Source organism: Staurois parvus, unplaced genomic scaffold (assembly GCF_062004578.1).
Source record: "Staurois parvus isolate SC_StPar_1 unplaced genomic scaffold, SC_StPar_1.0 ptg000048l, whole genome shotgun sequence".
In the NCBI taxonomy this organism is placed as follows: Eukaryota; Metazoa; Chordata; class Amphibia; order Anura; family Ranidae; genus Staurois; species Staurois parvus.
In genome coordinates, this window is record NW_028317844.1 from 13638654 (window position 1) to 13660832 (window position 22179).

A 22179-nucleotide genomic window follows, 5' to 3' on the forward strand; every position below is an offset into this window, starting at 1 on the left:
AAGCTAAGTTTCTCAAGAGCTTGTGGATGTAAACTATTGGGACCTGGTGATTTGTTCACAATATGTTTCTCCAGTCTCTTTTCTACCTGATTTTCAATAAACTGCAGAGGTAGCTTTGGATAAAAAACTTTAATATTATTGACAAGACTATCAAACCTGTCTTTTTCATGCAAATATTTGGTCCCATTGAATGTTGTGCAGTAATGATCTCAGTTTATTAAAGTTAGCTTTTTTTTTACTTTTGGAGTTCTTTTCATACCAATTTGCTTCTCTTTCCTGTAACGTTTGGAAAGTGTAATTACATCATGATCAATATTGCCCAAGTTGTCTCAAATAAGCAAATCTGTAATGAGATCCATTGTATGAAATTAATAGAGCCAACTGAGCATTGTTCTTCACTATGTGTTCCATTAAATTATTCTGAATACATTTGAGAAATAGCAAGCCTTTGTTAACTGTCCAGTTCCATTTTCCCAATCAATATCAGGATAGGTATAATCATAACATTGCCCTGTTCCCAGCCATTTCAGTATGTGAAAGGAGTCGGGACACTTCCTCATCCTTTATGTTAGGGGGCTCTAACATGCTACCACAAGCAATTTACTATCACTCCACACTTATGGAGCTCTAGCCATAATGACTCTGCACCATCACAGTTCTTGTTAGTAATATCATCTTTCAAAGTCACTTTCAGATTGCACTGCACATACTAACATACTCATTCACCTCTTCTGCCAATTCTGTCCTTCCAAAAGAGAGTGTATCCCTCAGTTCTGTGAGCTGTCCAACCAGCTTTTCCATATTCCCACAAAGTCAGAATACTGCTCGAATAACAGAAGCTCTACTTCATCCATTTTGTTTGTCAGGCTTCTTGTATTTGTTAACTTACCTTTTAGTTTTATATTAGTGTTTAATATTCTACTTTTATTATTTTTTAACTATAACTTGATTCCACTACTTTTTTTGTATTGGGCTTAGGTGATACAATTTTTCTGACATCTAATGTAAGGCCCACTGCCGCCATGATTCCACCCCCTCTATATCCCATTTCCCCATAGACCCTTTCTCTCCATATAGCATATTGTTTTCCAATCCCACCCCCAGATCCTAGTTTAAAGCTCCTTCAGGTTTCCAGCCATTTTTCCCCAACAGAGCTGCACTCTCTCCATTTAGATGCAGTAGAGCTAGTAACCGACCAAAGAGTCAGCCCCATTATCAAGGAATCCAAAGAGTACCTTCTTACACCAGTTCCTTAGGCATTTGTTCAACTCTCAAAGGTCTCATTGGCTCTCTGGTGCAGAAGGATAATCAGCAATCATGTGATCAACCTTCCAGGTGGATGGCTTAATCACTAATCCAATTTACTTTACAGCCAATATCCATTAAGATAAACAAGAAAGATCACACAAGTTTCTTAACATGGGAAGAAGCAGACAACAAGCTCAAATGAAATATTTGAAATGCAGACAGCAGCCAAGCACAGTTAATGTCTCTGATTGAGGTAAAAAGGTTAGACAGTCAGGTAGAATAGGCACGTAAATCATAGAGCGCTAAACGTAGCCATAACCCAAGCTCTACCCTACCATACTGTAGTCTTTTGTGGGGTGCTGGTTAGTGTGGCACCATATCTTCCTACATAATAACAGTCCACATGCAACATGTTGCTCTTACCGCACCTTAAGGACTCTCATTATCGTTTAGTGGGAAATACCACAAGATGACTGTCAGCCCTATGGATGCCTTCAGATGTCCCACTGCTCCTGGGGCTAGGCAAAGGGGCATGACTTAGTGACGTCACGTGACGTCTCAGTGACGGCAACACATTTTGCATACATCAAATTGTAGCTTCCTCAGGACGAGGAGTGGCTTACGATTGCCCCTTTTTATTGGGTGAACTTAATGTCTGTAGTCGCCCTCTACTTGTTTCTTAAAGTGACATTATACTGTCCTTTAAATTTTAAGGCAAGTCCCCATTTACCACCATCTGCTACTATTTTTGAGGCAGAAGAGCCTAAATTGGGAATGCAACATACCTGATAACAAAATGGAAGGCAGTGGCACAGTGACATAATATCTAACATTAAGGTCAGTAATCAACAGACAAGGGTGCTTCTAATAGACGCTAAGTAGCCTAACCCAACAATGTAAGATTTGGTCATTTAATAGACATAAATCAAGGGATATCCTCATTAGAGATGAGCGAATCGAACTTGGCGAAGTGGAATTCGTTTTGAATATTAGGAAAAATTCGATTCGCATCGAATCCGAATTTTAGCAAACTTTGGATGCACGAATCGAATTTTCCCCGATCAGCTGGCAAAAGTGTCACTGCAGAGAGCTCCGCTATTTCTGACAGTTCTCTGACAGTTCTGACAGTTCATTTACAGCGGTTGAAACATTGTATCTATTTGTTTCCATTTAGGATACAGATGTTTTTATTCAGAAATAAATAGATACAATGTTTCAACCGCTGTAAATGAACTGTCAGAACTGTCAGAGAACTGTCAGAAATAGCGGAGCTCTCTGCAGATACACTTTTTGCTGTACTGGAATTCTTCTTCTTTTCATTCTTCTTCTTCTTTTCATTCTTCTTCTTCTTTTCATTCTTCTTTTCATTCTTCTTCTTCTTCTTTTCATTCTTCTTTTCATTCTTCTTCTTCTTCTTTTCATTCTTCTTCTTCTTTTCATTCTTCTTTTCATTCTTCTTCTTCTTCTTTTCATTCTTCTTCTTCTTCTTTTCATTCTTCTTTTCATTCTTCTTCTTATTCTTTTCATTCTTCTTCTTCTTCTTTTCATTCTTCTTTTCATTCTTCTTCTTCTTCTTTTCATTCTTCTTTTCATTCTTCTCATTCTTCTTTTAATTCTTCGTTTCATTCTTCTTCTCATTCTTCTTTTCATTCTTCTTCTTCTTTTCATTCTTCTTCTTTTCATTCTTCTTCTTCTTTTCATTCTTCTTCTTCTTCTTTTCATTCTTCTTTTCATTCTTCTTCTTCTTTTCGTTCTTCTTCTTCTTCTTTTCATTCTTCTTTTCATTCTTCTTCTTCTTCTTTTCATTCTTCTTCTTCTTCTTTTCATTCTTCTTCTTCTTCTTTTCATTCTTCTTTTCATTCTTCTTCTTCTTCTTTTCATTCTTCTTCTTCTTTTCATTCTTCTTTTCATTCTTCTTCTTCTTCTTTTCATTCTTCTTCTTTTCATTCTTCTTTTCATTCTTCTTCTTCTTCTTTTCATTCCTCTTCTTCTTTTCATTCTTCTTCTTCTTCTTTTCATTCTTCTTTTCATTCTTCTTCTTCTTCTTTTCATTCTTCTTCTTCTTTTCATTCTTCTTTTCATTCTTCTTCTTCTTCTTTTCATTCTTCTTCTTCTTCTTTTCATTCTTCTTTTCATTCTTCTTCTTATTCTTTTCATTCTTCTTCTTCTTCTTTTCATTCTTCTTTTCATTCTTCTTCTTCTTCTTTTCATTCTTCTTCTTCTTCTTTTCATTCTTCTTTTCATTCTTCTCATTCTTCTTTTAATTCTTCGTTTCATTCTTCTTCTCATTCTTCTTTTCATTCTTCTTCTTCTTTTCATTCTTCTTCTTTTCATTCTTCTTCTTCTTTTCATTCTTCTTCTTCTTCTTTTCATTCTTCTTTTCATTCTTCTTCTTCTTTTCGTTCTTCTTCTTCTTCTTTTCATTCTTCTTTTCATTCTTCTTCTTCTTCTTTTCATTCTTCTTCTTCTTCTTTTCATTCTTCTTCTTCTTCTTTTCATTCTTCTTTTCATTCTTCTTCTTCTTCTTTTCATTCTTCTTCTTCTTTTCATTCTTCTTTTCATTCTTCTTCTTCTTCTTTTCATTCTTCTTCTTTTCATTCTTCTTTTCATTCTTCTTCTTCTTCTTTTCATTCCTCTTCTTCTTTTCATTCTTCTTCTTCTTCTTTTCATTCTTCTTTTCATTCTTCTTCTTCTTCTTTTCATTCTTCTTCTTCTTCTTTTCATTCTTCTTTTCATTCTTCTTATTCTTCTTTTCATTCTTCTTCTTCTTCTTTTCATTCTTCTTTTCATTCTTCTTCTTCTTCTTCTTTTCATTCTTCTTTTCATTCTACTTCTTTTCATTCTTCTTTTCATTCTTCTCATTCTTCTTTTCATTCTTCTTTTCATTCTTCTTCTCATTCTTCTTTTCATTCTTCTTCTTCTTCTTTTCATTCTTCTTCTTCTTTTCATTCTTCTTCTTTTCATTCTTCTTTTCATTCTTCTTCTTTTCATTCTTCTTCTTTTCATTCTTCTTTTCATTCTTATTCTTCTTCTTTTCATTCTTCTGCTTCTTCTTTTCATTCTTCTTTTCATTCTTCTTCTTCTTCTTTTCATTCTTCTTCTTCTTCTTTTCATTCTTCTTTTCATTCTTCTTCTTCTTCGTCGTGCCCCGTGACTGCCCAAATGAGTGAAGTGTGCGGTGATTCTAAGATCGACGGCACTCATCTGCATGTCATACTGACTGACAGTATTATTTCTCTTCCCCAGCAGACTCCAAGGGCATTTAAATTAAAGGTACAGTGTTCTGCACTAATATAAAGGCTCTCTGAAGCCTAGAAACCCTTTAAATAAGTTAAATTTGCGGCGAATAAATTCGCATCGAATCAAATTTCTCCCGCAAATTCGGCGAATTAGCCGAATCAAATTTTTGAATAATTCGCTCATCTCTAATCCTCATTATTCCTCCAGGAATACCTGTAGGTTCATTTTAGTATTTAAGCCCTGTGGAGCCAGTGACTTCAACTGGTAAATCCACCATTTTTCCTTCTTTAATAAAATTGTATTGAAGTCACCTCTTAGAATATAGAATTTTCTATGACTTAGGCTTGCCAGCAATGGCACCCACAAAAGCTGGAGAGGATTTTTAAACTTGCTGTTATAAAGATCTTAGCACATGTCAATCAGAGAGAAAAAAAAATCGATAATTTGAAAGAGCAATGTGATTTTGTTAAAAGGACAGTTCTAAATTGTTATTTCTGCATTTCTCCCTTAACATTAGCTTTGGTAGTCCTCTGTAATCTGGGGCCCAGCAGCTATGCGAATATATATGTGTTTAAGAAAACCAACTGATATTCATAATCACTCTTACGTTCAGCTGACCAATTAAAAAAAGTTTTGCCATTAAATATTTTAAGAACATGAATCTTCAAAGAAAGTCTACACATATTTATTGAGATTATCCTGAATCCCTATATTCAGTCACAATACACACGATACAGAGTTTTCTCTACAATAGCCACATTTTCAGTTGATTTGAAGGATTTAGATGAATGATTACATGTAGCTCAGCATTTCTACAGAAGTCTTTGATAAACCCTTGTCTGCACAAATACCTATGTTTTATGGGAAGCACATTTTTAAAGGCTCTGACTTCATGTTAATATCTTTGATATGTAACAAATGTCATTTTAAATAATTTCTTTGAATTGTTCTAAGGCAGTAATAAATAACCTTTAGCAAGACAATTTAAGAGACTTTGTTGGTCATAGATTTCTATTTATCCAATACATACAATCTTTACTTTTATTTAAATGTTTAAAATCTATTGCATTTTTATAAAGTTGATGTGCTAAAATTCTTTAACTCCACATATAACATTTCTCCATTTCTGGTAACATAAAGTACAACTGGATCCCATTTCATGTCCTCCCTGCAGTCCTGAAGCTTAATATTGAGATCTCTTCCACCGTGGCACACTGTCACATGTGAGCACAGCTGAGAAGCAAGACTGATTTTTTTTGGTGGCATCAGCTTTCTCCATATTACCATATGTATTCCAGTGGAGCTAGAGTGGTTGGGCAGTTACTCACCAAATTTCCAAGAAACAAGGAAGAGGTGCTAAATTATTTTCCTACTTCAATCAGAAAAGATAAATATATTTTGATGAGCTTTTTTAATTAGTGTTTCTCAAAAGGCATATTGGAATTACTATTTTTAAAATTTTGTCTCTCTTAAGGAGCCTACAAACACAAGGATCATTGTGCAAATTTAGCATTGCAACTTTGCACATTTGGAGGCACTGGCATGTCACGGGGGAAAACAGTATCAACTGGATAGGAAAATCCATGCTTGTGACAGATTTTTTTCCTTATCAAGCTTTGGCATCAGGGAAGACCTAGAGCCACACAAATGTTTCCAGATATGACTGTAAAGAGCCCAAATCATAAATATTATCTAATGTATGTCAGCACCTTTACAATCATTGCATTTATTTTCAGCAACTTCAGCTTCCGGTTATCTTTGGGGGGCACCATTTGGTTGCAACATTGGTAAAAATCAGGATGTGTATGATTAGCTTATGCATATTTTTCCTGAAAGACCTCCGGTGAGCATATAGCAGTCTTATTGCCCAGCAAATTAACCAAAGAAAAAGTAGACTAACAAAAAGCAATACTGGCTTTCTGAATTGAACTTGTAATTATAAAAAATTATTGTCAACCTGTACAGAAAAATAAATACGTTTTTTTTTTATTCAGCATGTGTTGTATAAGGAACTGTTAATTTGGACCTATAAAAATCCCACCTTGTATTTTGCCGAATTAAATCATTATTATGAATAAAAAACAAAAACATACTTCTGGCTATGAACAAAACAGTATAGTTTAGACATTTCAGAGCACCACCATTCTTTACTGCAAATAATCTGTTGTTTTCAACCAGCAAAATGACCAACAAGATGCCCCCATGCACTTAAAAATGAATAAATTTCACCTAAAAACAAGGTCTTATTACATAAACACATAGCAATAAGATTGTGTTTGTTAAAGCTGATCTGTGGAATTGCTACATCTTTCCACTGTAAGCATCCTCACTCCATGAGAAAATGCACAGTATGTAAAATTTTCAGAGTTTCACATTATTTAGCCCATAAGATGTCTTTTTTCTTGCTCAATATGTTTATTGAGTTTTTACAACATAATAATTACAATTGACAATAAACTGAGAATTTAACAGTGACATACATATCTTGAGATTTAACAGACAAGAATAAGGACAAAAAATGCTAAAATATGTATTTTTATCCATTGTGATGTCAATCATTGTCATGGCAAATGCTAGGGATCTTTGAGAGTAGGAATCTGCCCTATATCACTTTCCTAGGGCTAGGGTGTGCTGCACATAGGATCCACACACTGTAGGCTGCACTAACTTAAAGTGTAACTAAACCCAGGACCCTTCATTCACTATATCTGGTCTCCCACAGTATACAGAACATGGAAGTGCAATTATTTTAGTAAATATAAACTGCTAAATACCTTTCCTCATCAGCAATTAGAGCAGTCTTATGATGTCTATCAGTGTCCAGCAGAGCATTGGTTAAAGCTTGTAGGAGGAGTTTTCATTTTGCCCTAGAAGGATGCAGAACCCCTGACCTCTGTCTGGACATCACTGACTGGCCCTGTGCTGATCACATGCACCCTCCCAAGAAAAAAAAACCTCTCTAGCAATACACACTAAACTGAGCATGTGCAGAGTGGCACCACACAATATGTCTTATCAGGAGATAAGAGGGGGGCACTGGAAGAAGGGGAGGATCAGAGAAGGATCAAACAGCCTTTTTGCACAATGCAGATGAATAACCCCTTAGGTTCCAGAGTATAACAAGCATGCTTTACTGCATATACAGAATGATTTTACTGTTGTGGGTTTAGTAACACTTTAAATAAATCAGTACAACCTAGGAAGAATTACAAGGGGTAGTTACATGACCAATTCTCTCTGTCCAAGGGAACAAACCAGAGGCAACCAGACATCTGGAAAGACTGGGCACTTTTTAACAGAACAATAAAGCCTGGATTTATGAATAAATGTGAAAGAAGAATCAGGTAAAACATGAGATGGCTTTTACCCCTTTACTAAAAGAGTCTTGCCTAGAGTTCTGCTTTAAGTGATCTTTTTCACTTCTACATCTAAAACATTAAAAATACTATAGTTTCCCTTAAAGGAACTATAAAGTGAAGGAAGTAGTTAAGGACATAAATAAAAACCTAAATCCTTGTGCTGCAATAATATTGATCTCTCCGTTGCCTACTCATTGATATGTACCTCAGAATCAGTTACATGTCCTCTGCTGGAGGATCTTGGGGAGGTAATATTCAGACCACTCGGTGGTTCTGTCTGAATCCTTTCTTGATGTCAGTCCTTCAAAATATTCTGCATTGGCAGAGACCATAAAACCCAAACCTTGTCAATTGTCACATGGCACTGGAGGAATGTACAATTACTAGTATTACAAGAAAAAAGACATTTTCAGTTGACTACTTTTACCTGCTGTATACAGTCCAGTGTCAGTTTTAAAATAATTTTGCCTTTTATTTTTAAATATGGGTCTCCTTTAGTAGTTTTAGGTAAAAAGTAAGTAGGCAACGGAAACCAAAAACATTCTGAAGAATATTTAAGTCAAACCTAAACACATTGCAAAAATAAGCTGGCATCTCAGTTTGCTATCTATTTTATGCTACTTCTATCATCTTCTATGATGCAGTATGATTCTTGTTGACTGATGATTTGTTGATGATTTGTCATTTCACAACCCACTTCATCTGATTTTTTTTTGACATTTACAAAATAGTATATCCTCTTATCACCTGCCACATGGTATCTCTATAGCAAGAGAGCTGTGAGCTTGTATGCCCATTGACTTTCCTTCAAAATTATATAGGTATTTCAAGAGGGACATTAGGAAAAATAGGCCTTCCTCACCAATACAGTGAGAGGTGGCATAGGAGGAATTTGAGGGTGGGTTATCTTCAGTTTTACCTGCCTTTAATAGTGGGGACTTAATTGCTATTCCTGCTTCTAGTGAAATGATAAATACATCAAGTGCATCTCTTGGCCATTCACATGATGCAGTGATTTATTAGAGCACAGGGACACGGGATTCTCAGAGTTTCTCATGCTCCACTTTCCACTATGTTATTCTTAAATACTTAAATAATTCATGCCTACGAAATTATCGCACCATCAGTTCTTTCTAAATATTTTAAGCAAAAATACTTTCAGTGCGATGACAATGTGGGAATCTCCCAGAATCTCATGCTGGACTTTCTATAATGAATCTCTATGAGAAACCACAGTAAAACGATGTAGGGGAGCATTGCTCCTGAATGTACAGCTTAGACAGGTTTATTTAAAATATACGTGGAGATCTTGTTTTTTTTTACTTAATGTTGCAGTAAATGAGTTGGTGGGGGGTCAGAAAAACACTTAAAGTGATACTAAACCCAGCACCCTGCATTCACTATATCTGGTCGCCCACAGTATACAGAACATGGAAATGCAATTATTTTAGTAAATATAAACTGCTAAATACCTTTTCTCATCAGCAGTTAGAGCAGTCTTCAGCAGAGCACTAGTTAAAGCTTGTAGGAGGAGTTTTATTTCTGCTCTAGCAGGATGTGAAACCCCCTGACCCTCTGTCTGGACAGTGCTGACTGGCCCTGTGCTGATCACATGCACCCTCCCAAGAAAAAAAAAATATCTCTAGCAATACACAACAAACTGAGCATGTGCATGTGACCACGGGTTCACTCTGTATCAGGTGGTCATTTCAACAAGGGAGGGGCAGAGAAGTCAGGATCAAAGAGCCTTTTTACACAATGCAGAGGATTAACCCCTTAGGTTCCACAGTGAGTATAACAAGTATGCTTTACTGCACATACAGACTGATTTTACTGTTGTGGGTTTAGTAACACTTTAATCAGTCCACCACGGGTAGGTGTAGTATCTTGCTTGCTCCAACTCATAGCAGGTAATTTGTTTATAATCCCAACCGCATTCCTTTGCTTTCTGTTGGGGCACTTGATGGAGTGAGAAAGATCCTCTTGCACCCAATGCAAAGGCTAATATGACTAGTATCAGCTCAGCCTTTTGTATTGGCTAGTGACTGAACACACTCCCGGCACAAAACAGATATGCAAATGTGGCAGCACGACATAATGCTCACTCTTTGCTGCCACATATGTGCATTCAGCCAGCGGGAAGGGGCTAAATATTTTCCAGTGCACAACTATGTGAATGCTTGGTTGGCCATATGTATTTAATCCTTTTCAAATATAGAAAACATATTAAATAATAATACATGATGTTTTATTTTTATGGTTATATGTGTTACTTTAAAGAAGGCTTCTGCCATCTGCACTATACTATAATACTCAATGCAAAAAACATATTTTTGCTTTCAGGCTTACATTAGTAAAACATAAGATAAAAGTGATTTAATAGTCACCATCTGGTCAGAGTAGAAGACATCTGTGGCAGGTACACATTAACGGAAAATTTAAGTGCTGCTGCTATAATCTCAGATAAAGGAATTTTATTCTTTCTGTAAGAGCTCAAGTTTGTTTTATCCTATCCTTTTCATCTTCAAAAGTTCTTTAAAGATGAACCACAGCCGGTGTCTACAACATTTTTATGATTTAAATACATTAGTGAGATTTGATACATTTTATGCAAAATACATAAAGTACATATCTCTATTTCTTAGTTACATTTCAAAAACAATTTTCAGTCTTCAAATAATTTACATTTGCATTTTTTATAGCCGCATGAATGTCTTAGTCCTTTTTGCTGGAAAGTTTTGCACAGTCAAATAAAAAAATGTCTTTATGCATCGTCTTAAAAAAGTAATGAGACCACGAATCAGTTTAATGTAGATTGATATTTTTATTTTTAATTTATAACATGACTTCTTTGGCAATGGTTGAGGTTGATTTACTTAAGAAGTAGAGCCTGTTTACATAATAATGTGAAGATTCACGGAAAGGTTTCTTCCCAGTAAGAGGTTCATATAGTGAACTCGGTGTAGAGCTATTCACCCTGAGGTCATCACTGAGGACAAGGGGGCACTCTTTACTTGTGGGGGAAAAGAAATTTAATCTCCAAATACGGAAAGGTTTCTTCACAGTGAGAGCTGTGAAAATGTGAAATAGTCTCCCTCAAGAGTTGGTTCTGGCCAGCTCAGTGGATTGCTTTAATAAAGTCCTGGATTCTTTCTTAGATACACAGAATATAACTAGTTACTAACATTTATAGGTAAAGTTGATCCAGGGAATATCCGATTCCCTCTCAGGATCAGGAAGGATTTTTTTCCCTGCAGGAGCAAATTGGATCATGCTTTGCTGGGTTTTATTGCCTTCCTCTGGATCAACTGTGGGTATAGGATTAGAACTTTTTTTTTTTAATGGTTGAAATGGATGGACTTTTTTCTTTTTTTCAGCCAGACTAACTATGTAACTATGTAACTATTCACTTTGGAAAAGAAAAGGTTTACGTAACTGAGGGAATAAGCTGAAACTGTGTTCACTTTTAATACCCAATTATGTATAAGGTAAATTTAAAAAATTGACTTTTGTTAGCACCTGATTGGTTGATTAAAGTGAACACCACTGCAAACTAACCTCATTGAACATTCACTTTGACAAGTGAAGAGTATCTGCTCCTTTAATATATAAATCCCAGTGATCATATACAGAATTAGGCTGTAAGTCTACCCACATATATATCACTTACACTTATTTCATTTTATCATTCTTTTACTTTTTGAAGATGTCTTTTATTCATTGTCAGCTGGATCCATTCTGCCCAGTAGATAGGAATCATGTCACCATAAGAAATTACATTTTTCCCATTCATATTACACATGAACTGCCCTCTGAAGAGTGATATGTGCTCTTATTTGACAGGTGGTGAGGAGCATTCTATTGCACCACCTGTTTTAACCCCATTTGAATGGGTCTCAATCAGTGGGTGGTAATATCAGTGATAGTTTTTGCTCTGGTGTAAACACAACCCCCTCCAATGCTTTGGCAACTTATGGGGGAGAAGTTTGGGGGCAGTAAATACATGGCTCATCTGCACATTTTTACTGACCCTCAAACACAAGAGTAAACAAAGCCTTAAAGGACAGGAAGCCCAGAGATGGAACCTGCCACAGCCACCAAAAATATATGCTGTGTTGAAATGTGTGTGTGATGTTTCCAGGAAACAATGTACTGCTTCTTGTTGGCTCATTTTATCAGCTTAGATCTCCCTGCATTGCACAAAGAAGCACAGAGACCAAAACTAGGGATATAATGTAAATGGAAAGGTTTTCTTAAACATTATCATTAGCAAGTTTATGTGCAAATGGAAAGGGGCTGGAATGAAGGAAACAGGAAGGCAAAATACATGCAGATTATACTTCAGTTTAAATTATGTTTTTTTTTTAACGTGTACAATATGCCACACTTTTTATTATGCTAATATTTTAAAGATGTTTCTGCTTTAAGCAAATGTAGCATCAGAGCCTCTTGTGTAATATAATGAAATTTCTCTTCATCCTTCCCTTTAAAGTGTATATATCAAGATTATGAAACTACTATCTTCGGTTTAATACTTTGGCCTTCATGTATTTGCAACATTAAGTCAATGTAAGAAATGGAAGAATAAGTAACCAGCTGCTGAATGCAGATGCAGAGCGAAGATACTATGGGACTGATTTACTAAGGGAGCGATTTTACTTCTATTAACTCCAGATTCCATGAAATGATTTTAAATTCTTTAGAACTTAAGTAAAGAGGCGCCAGGGCAAAATTTACTTCTTCAGTAAATCATCACCTTCAAGTTGTAGCATGGATGGGACTGAATAATGTATTCATGTTTTATGTAAGGAAAAAACCCTTTATATTTTGCTCTCATAATCAGTAAAATGTAGCTCAGTACAACTGTTTTTCTTGTAATATTTTGCAGTATTCAACTTTCCACACTGAAAGATCTGAGTCGGACCATGACAGTCAATGGGGTGGAAGCCCTCTAACTGACACTGCTTCACCACAGCTTTTAGATCCTATAGAAAGACCAAGCTCCCAACAACATGATGTCTCCTGTGCATATCGACAGTATCCAGACCGAAGTGCTTTGTGTTTTGGATTCACTCTTGACCATTCAAGGTTAAGTGATGATAGACACCACCATAGCCAGTCCTGTGAGAGTGGCAGATGTGAAGCTGGTAGATACTTTCTTGGAAGCCCACAAGCTGGGAGAGAGACATGGTGGGGATCTCGTTCTGCTCTGCCAGTGCCAAAGTCCTCTCCAGAAAGTAGAGATGGATACGAGAACTCTATGCCTCATATAACTTCAGTTCACAGGTTACACGGTAAGGCAGAATTGGTATAAAAAACATCAAATCACTGCTGCTCTAATTTCTTATTGCCTTGTGACATGGGTGTCTAAATGAGTGTCTGTGAATGAGCCTTCCCTATCCCCCACTCTATTGCTATTACCTCCCAGGAGTTTCCCACACACCAACCAAGGTAAATTGTTCTAAACAGCTGCTTCACTGCACTACCTCTTCTCCTGGGATTTGTAACTTCTATGTAAAAATAGACATGAGGGCTCATTGAAACTCATTTTGTTTGGCATGCCCCTGAGACAAGGTACACAGGAGAGGTTCAGGCATGGTTAAAAACATATGGGGAACTCCTATGAAGAGCTTCAAATGGCAATGCAAATGTATTCTTTGCATAAAATGCACAAGAGTATTTTGCACAAGCATGTGGTAGGTATACAACTGTGAGTGTCAGAGTACAAAACCCATGAATCTTTCATATGAAGGGAATCACTTAGATTCCATTATATGAGATATACCCACTTGCTCCAATGCCAAAGTGTATTCTGCAGGGACACCTCAGCACTAAATGACTGTGGGTGTAGGTGAGGGTGGACAAAGTGTCTGTGGGAAATGCAGTAATTACATGTTTCTTTATCTCTCAATTTGATAACACTTTCTACCCTGTCTTGTAGAAATGGTCTACAATAGTCAAACCTCCATATTTTCTTTCTCTATATCTCTATTTTATCTCTGTGGCATAAATATATGGTACATATATGGTGCATGGTATATATAATAGGGAGGTAAAAAAACTGAAATTTGACTTTTTTTATTGAAGGATTCATTAAATACTGTGTCTTTGGATAAGGGTCTGGTGCAGATTTTATTCTTTTTGCATGGGGACCCCCTTAAAAACTACACTAGACCTGGACTTGATATGAACTGTTGTGGGACCCCTATTAAACTATTCCCTGGCTCTTTTGTTTACACGGCTGGGGACTCTCTTTATCTATACCCTTATCCTCAACGTCTAGGATAGATGTTAATGGGGACCCCCATAATTGAGCATGGGGTTCCCCCATAGTTCATACCAAGTTCTTCATGTCTGGTATGTATTTTAAAGGAGAAACCCCAAAAAACTAAATAAATTAGTGTGAGCCACCAAACTCAACCAAACTCTTCAGCCTGGTTTGGATTTTAAGGGGGGACTGCATGCAAAAATCAATAAAAAAAAAATCATGACTCCCCCTAAAATTCCTTACCAGACCTTTACCCAAGGAAAGCATGCAGCCTGGAATTCCAGGAAAGAGGGAGATGAGTGTGCACCCCCCTCCGGAACCAAACCAGGCCAGATTTCCTCGAGGACACCCTGCTCTGGGAACATGTTGATGAGGACAAGAGTCTCTTCCCCACAACCCTGGCCCAGTGGTTGTGGGGGTCTATGGGAGGGGTGCCCAGATATTGCCTTGCCTATGTGAATCAGTATGGGGTGCATAGTTCCCTTACACATTCACAAAAAAAGTAACGCGTAAGTAAAAACAGACAGTTTTTGAAAGTCCTTTAAAAAAAAAAGACTCCCACAGTGCACATCCATGATACTCGATTCCCACTGAGAGAAAAAACCTGATGACCCTTACTCCACAACACTATTGACAGCTGCCTGCATTGTCATTGCCAATATAAGCGAAGGGGTGGGGATACAGTGACATCATTGTCCAAGTATGGCAATGTGGCTATATTTCGCCAATATTTGATGTTAGTAGTGAGTAATGATATGGCGAGTGCAAACACTCTCTGCCTCATTAGCAGCCATTGACAGATGGAAGCTGTCACATTCATCCATGCCAAATGCCTAAATGTTCACCATTCAAACTTACACTAGGATCAAACACAGAGCTCACTCTTACTTTATAATAACTAACCATCCATGGAAACAGGAACTTTATATTAAAGGAAACCTAGAATGAGAGAATCTTACAGTCTGCTGTTGCTTGCTTTCTTCTGAAAAACTTATGTCCCTGACTGTCATATTGATCTTTTTGTTTCAGTGCTTGGCTGATTTGAAACATGTAGCCATGCTAAGCCATTTATATGAACATCTTTGAAGCCATAATTATGTTTAGAATTTAGGTTAACTTGTTATTCAGCTGGAGAGACATAATGTTGTTATGATCACTTTCTTGCATTTGCTCACAGTCAGTTATGATTTATATTTGCAATGAAACAGTTTTTATAACTAAAGTAAAAATATAAAAAGATATATTTCTTAGAAATATTCTTATGCGCTTAGTGCTATAAGGAAATGTTGCACTCTGTGTTCTGGATATAGGAAGATAGAAATAATATTATAAAAATGCACAAACCCCAAAATCAAATGAATAATGATACAAGTGCTTCAATAAAAAAAAATTAAAATTATTATGTATAAACCCACCAAAGATATGTGCATTTAAAACCACGCAAAATGTGTTGATGACCAAAAGATTAAACCATAAAAAAATTGTATGATATACATACTGTATATAAACATAACAAAAGTCCACTCCCAGTGAATGAATTCAGGAAGAGCAGGGCCATATAAAGTCTCATAAAATATTCAAGATCCATGGTGTAAAGCTCCCAGACCACCTTTACACCAAAAGTGCCTACTCCCTTACCAGATCACAATGATCTGTGATTAATAAGAGATCAGTAAGGCATATGACACCAGATCCAGGTCATTTCAGGATATACTGGCACCTTTAATGCCTGCAGGATACTGCAATATGTGTCCAGAAGAAGTATAACAAGGTATTAAAAGCACAAGATGTCTTGCCACAGTGCATCGGTGGGCATGATGATGTCATAGGCCGCTGGTCTCAACATATGCGTTTCGTCTATACAGGAGACATCTTCAGGGACAAAGAAAAGACCACTGACATAATTTTTATGTAGGGTTTGCTGTTGATGAAAATCAGCTGGAGCAGGAAAAAATCACACAGGAAGTGGCTTGGCCTCCATCTTCTTTCATCAACATATGGCTGGAAATTATGCAACTGGGAGTTCTGAAGGGAAGGGTGATCAGGCCAGAAGTGCTGAGTTGTGCATATTGCCTATGACAAGAAGGCTGATATCAGCCATTTTTGCCAGGGCTGACTAAAAGAACTTGTGACTGAAGACCCCAAACTGTCTCAACCCCCAACTACACAAATAGGATCTTTGGCTAATGTAAAAAATGAAGTCCCAACAGATCATATATCACTTCCAAGCCACAACAAAAATATGAAAGATATCTTACTAACAACAGTAAATAAATAATAAATAAAAATTACAAAATTAAAACATTAAATAATTAATTACCAATGTAATTCCATAATACCAATAATAAAACATGAAATTACAAAACAATATTAATAAAAAAAATATCTACAGTACAATCTTAAACACACCACAAAAACCATTACCAATTAATTTCTACAGTTGGGTTTCATCAATAACAAATACTTACAAATATCTAAAAACTACAAAATAAAAGAGGACTAAATATAAAATAATAAAATAGCAAATATAATGAATCAAGGATATAACTAAAATATCAATAAAATACTCATCAGGCTTAACAATATACAGTAAATAAAACTAAATCCAAAACTGAACTGTTATTAATGAAATAATTTAAGTCCCAGTATACACTGAGAAAAAAGGGACTATATGTTTCCGAATCATATATCCATCGAGTTTCCAAAGGAGATACTCCCCTTTTGTGGTTACTGCCTCTTAAGTAAGGGGAAATGTATTGATACCTACCAATTTAAGGGAGCTAGGAACAGCTTTTTTATGCTGTTGTAGATAATGTTTTTAGAGGCTATGGCCTTTAAAACCTTTTCTAATGTTCCCAATATGTTAATTAATCATTACTTTGGACTACATAGATTGGACTACATAGATTTCAACAAAAATTTACCATTCTTGTAAAAACAAATTCAACATTGAACATTTAATTGGCAGTCTTTTGCAGGAAGATGCCTCTGTTAAAAAAAAATAAATCAGTCAAAAAGATTTAAACTTGCTTTACTTACGTGTTATTACAAAAATTCTAAAATTTAAAAGAGCGGTGAGGATAAATATACTTATATTGGTGCATAAAGAGGGACATTACATTGTTTGTTTGCCAGATATTTACTATTGTTATTTTTCTTTCTATTTAAGGGAGAAATCATTGGGATGAAGACAGTGTGGTCAGTTCTCCTGATCCAGGTTCTGCAAGTGAGTCAGGAGACCGGTACCATAATGAGCAATATCAGAATAGTCACCATGAGCCAAGCAAAATTGAAACACTTATTCGAGCAACACAGCAAATGATTAAAGAAGAAGAGAACAGGTTACAGCTACGTAAATCTAGCCCAGATCAGCTAACTACTATTAATGGAGCAGGAAAAAGAAACTCAGTTTGCTTTGCTAATTACCAACAATCTCAATTATCTGGAGTTTTGTGTCGAGGTCCATCTGTTGCCAATACTTCTCCATGTGACCATATACAGCAAAGAGATGCCAAAATACTGAGTCCACGTGATAATGAATATGAGAACAGTCCTACAACTATTTCCAGAATAAACAGTCCGAATTCAGAAAGAATTTCAAAAACAGGAGTAACTGTAGGGAAAGACTACTTAAATACAAATGTGTCCCCTCATCAAACGGTTGACCACTCTGCTTCACCAAACTATTATAGTGCACATCGCCCTTATTTTGATAAACATTCTTACACTTTTACTGGTTATGCACTTGAACATTTATATGATACTGAAACTATTAGAAACTATTCATTGGGGTGCAGTGGATCGCACTTTGATGTGACTTCTCATTTAAGAATGCAACAAGATCCTTCTCAAGTGCACAAAGGTACATCGGTTATTATAACAAATGGAAGTTGATCGAATTGTTTAATATGGTTCATGTATTATAATCTTTTGCAATGGAATCAAATTCACGTCATTGTTACCACCATTTCATGAGCTGGACGTGACAATAGGATGGATTTGTTTTGCAATTTCTATTAAGAACTCCAACTGTTCAATTTTGAACTGATGTTATTCAGCGGATGATCAATGATACTATTTGTGCATTCTTAAAAATATAGGAATTTCAATGTAGCTAAAATACAAAAAGTGTTTGCTAAATATAGTTGCATGTACATAAACACCAGTTTCGGAAAAAAATAAAAACAAAAACCTAAAACTATGCACAGAGGACTTGAAGCAGAATTGAATGTCTAACTTTATGTATCCACATGCACAAATGCACATATATTCTTTGTACGTTTAAAATATGAAAAAAAAAAACTAAATTAAGTGTTACTTTTCAGCATCATATTAATTTTGCTTGATATACATTTTTGTCTCTAATTACATAGAGGGCATATTTTACTGAAAGGGGTTTGAACTTGAAGATAAAATATAATTTATATATCTGATACAAAAACCCTACCCACTTTAATACATTCCCATACACAACATTTTCATTAATGTCAACAGTCATGTTAAAACCACATAATCAATCTTTGTGTTAAATTATGATTTCGCATTTCCAGGTTGTATGCAAACATCAAGACATCTAGTCAATTATTTTATTTTTCTTACTGCTGCAGATTTTAAACAATTCAGAGAATATCTTTTATTTTTCCTCTAAGACTGCATGTGTGTACTACATTTCCATAGGCGACATAATGCATGTGACCCCACTGCTTCAAATACAATATATTTAAATTTTAAAAAATAAATAAAAATAATATGCAAAACTCTGTACTTTAATACTATGTAACACTTTGAAATTGGAGTTGCAGAATATATTTACCATAACCTCCCAAAGTCAGTCCTTTATATTATATTCTCATAAAATTGTGCTTCTTGGTTGTCTGTAAAGTAAATCCTGTCCATCTTTTTTAATTTGAAATATTTCAACAACAAAATTTCCTGATGAAATTTAGTTACATTTGCTTGGTCATTAATTCTTGGGATTGGTAAAAAATTCTACCTATTTATTTTAATTGTTAACATGTTTTATGAATTTTTACATTCTGTTTCAAATTAGTTTTGTGAAAAGTAACCATTGCTTTAATAGTTTTTCATGTGTCAAAGTGGAATGATGACCAAGTTTTAAAATAGTAAAACAAACTATAATTATTTGCAAAAATGTTAACAAAAAAACCCATTACAACATTAATACTGACAGAAGTAATATTGAAAAAACAAACTTGAATTCAATTTTTTCAAGGTAACTTATAGGCACTTTCCTAATAAACTATTCTTTATATCAATATTTAAACTTCAAATTCACTATTTATTTGCATGGTGCAGACATAAAATGCTAATAATATTTTAAACAACAAGAGGGATACAGTGAAAGGACTGCTTTAATTTCTAAATTACTTTCTTACAGGGATAAATCCTGTATCCAAATGGTAAATACTTTGCCTACTTATAAGTTAATTAGAATTTTTATTCAAGGCAATTATCACTCCTAAACTCCATAAGATGTATAGCATGTCCAGTATTCTACAAATAAAAAAACACAATACTTTGGTATTTTAAAAGGAGCCCTGGTATATTGTATCAACAAGCTAAAGTATTAATTACAGTCAGATGTTCGTAATTAAAATATCTAACATTTATAAGCTTATTGGTTACTTACCTATAGGGAAAATCTGCAAATACAGTTTTAAAAAATTGTTATGTGGAATAATGTCAAAATGCATATTAAACAGTACATATCACATTTAAATCTCTTTCTATACAAATATAATTTTGTATGAAGTGTTCTACTGTCTATGGCACCATACTGACAGCAAACTACGCTAATAATCAGGATTTTTTGTTCTCTGAACATAGCCATTATCTCTACAAGCTATGACAAGTATACTACCTATTATGCTAGAGGATGAGCAATAAAAATGTCATGGCAACATTTAGTTAATGTAAATGTAAGGCTTAAAATAAAAGTCATACAAATTGCACCCTGGTTATCAAAAATACTCTGATGTACTTTTTTTTAGAACTGGGTGTTATGGAGCTTCAACATGAGTTTCTACAACGTAGGGCTAATGTTTAACAAACACCTTATTCAATCAGTTTGGGGGAGAAGAGATATATTTATCTATGTGCTTCCACTGCTGCAATCTGCTGTTGTCTGAAAGTCCCTTTCCTAAATCTTCTGCTTCCAGTTCTTTTGGTTTACAGAGAACTAAAAGAGAATTACCTATGGAAGCTGTTGTAACAACAGATGCAATGTAGCTTAAAGTAATATAAGTACTTGTATCACTTCACCCCCACCTAAAAATATAAGTGAAAATAAAAATCTTTCAGTTTTTTTTTTTTTTTGTGGAGAAACACATGTCAACTATAGAATACAAATCAGTTAAATTAAGACAGGACTGTTGCCAACCTATAAAAATGACCCAGTAAGCAGTGTGCAGCACTTTAAAAATCAAATGTGTGTTTACAGTGGGATTAAACAATGTCAGATATCAGATAGAGAAAATATCCAAGAGCAGGCCATGTTTGCTTTGACTGGTGTCTTAAATTGCATTGAAATATTTATGAAGTCACACTCAGCCTCAAATACTGACATGCCTTGCAATGTATATTTCTAGTGACATTGTACAATATTTTCTGTAACTTGAAGTTTCATTTTGGAATGTAATGTAGGAAATAACTAAACTATGTCAATGATATTGCAAAGTGCTCCCATTTATAATTATTTATATTGTAAATAGCTTTCTGATGTCAATTTCAAGTTCATTGTGAATAATATGTATTTATTATGTGAAAATTTTTTTCTTTTGCTTTGAAATACAGTTAAAATCTTATTTAGAGTGGATTTGCGTTTTTTGTTTGAAAACTTTTTAAAAAAAATAATATCACATATACAGCATCTAAAATATTTTAGTGTAGTACTTTCCATCCTACTTTCAATATAGCTTATGATTCTGAGATATTATAACAAGGTAATGTCATGATCTACCAATCCCACATGCTACTTGACTATGGTTTGGATATGGGAAGCAAGTTATCAGTGACTAAATGTGAATTGATTTGTAGCATATGCTCGATGTGCACTGGTGGAATTATTTGTACCAGATAACCAGGCTCTATTCAGTTATAAGGCTTCCCACCAGTTTAGTTTGATAAAGCATAATATAAATCTTCTGAAAAAGGGTCAAACGACTTCTAAAGCTAATAACTGATTTGTTATAAACAGCATACAGGTGCGAAATGTTTTTAGCATGTCCATGGCTACCTATGGAGTCTAGAGCCCTAGGTAGGCGTCCATTCTACTCTTAATATAATACACCGCTAACCATATCAGTCCAAAGTTTTTCCAGTGTACTTGTGAACATATTTTTTTTCACTATCCATAAAAGCAAGCATACTAAAAGTTATAGAAAATATTTCAACATGAATAAGACCTTTCCCTTAATATTTATTTTGCATAAGCTTTAAAGCCCTTGTTTTATCTATCTATCTATCTATCTATCTATCTATCTATCTATCTATCTATCTATCTGTTGATATTTTTCTTTAGAGTACAGGCTGCTATCAGAATTGTTTCCTTGATCTATAAATAGGATTATTCATCAAAATGATTGCTCTATTTACTTGCTTAATAAAAAATGCCACATTTAGTTTTGACAGCTTTATGATGGGGGCATTTATTGCATGGCTGAAATGGGTTCCTGTGGTATATCAATTTCTATAAAAAGCAGTAAAATGCTTTTAATGAAAGTAAAAAAGAAGGGCAGATTAGAACTCTGATCAGCAATATGTAGCCAAACAGAGAAATAGCTATTTCATTGTGTATTGATTTTTAACCTCTGGAGAAATAGATAGCACCAATTTAGTTTAAGGGAAAAATAAATCAAACAAAGAAAGTACCATCAGAAGTGTTAAAAAATACAGCACCAGCATATCATCATACAATTCACTGCATTAACATTTTTTTTCAAACTGGTATGGTCTTTTAGAGTAGTGCCACTGCAACCTGTTTACTTTGGAATACATGTGTTTTCTGTTTTTCACAGACTCATATAAAGGCTTACGGCCATTAAT

General features: G+C 35.0%; 1 protein-coding gene across 1 annotated transcript in view; it reads left to right on the plus strand.

Moving 5' to 3' along the window:
• SIM1 (SIM bHLH transcription factor 1) overlaps window positions 1-20892 on the plus strand; it is a 118985-nt gene extending 98093 nt beyond the window's left edge. The window contains exons 11-12 of the mRNA XM_089665183.1: window positions 12736-13141; window positions 17285-20892. Of these exons, the coding sequence (XP_089521309.1) occupies window positions 12736-13141; window positions 17285-18009 (1131 nt within the window). The 3' untranslated portion in view covers window positions 18010-20892. The remainder of the gene's footprint in view (window positions 1-12735; window positions 13142-17284) is intronic.
• Window positions 20893-22179: the final 1287 nt, after the last annotated feature.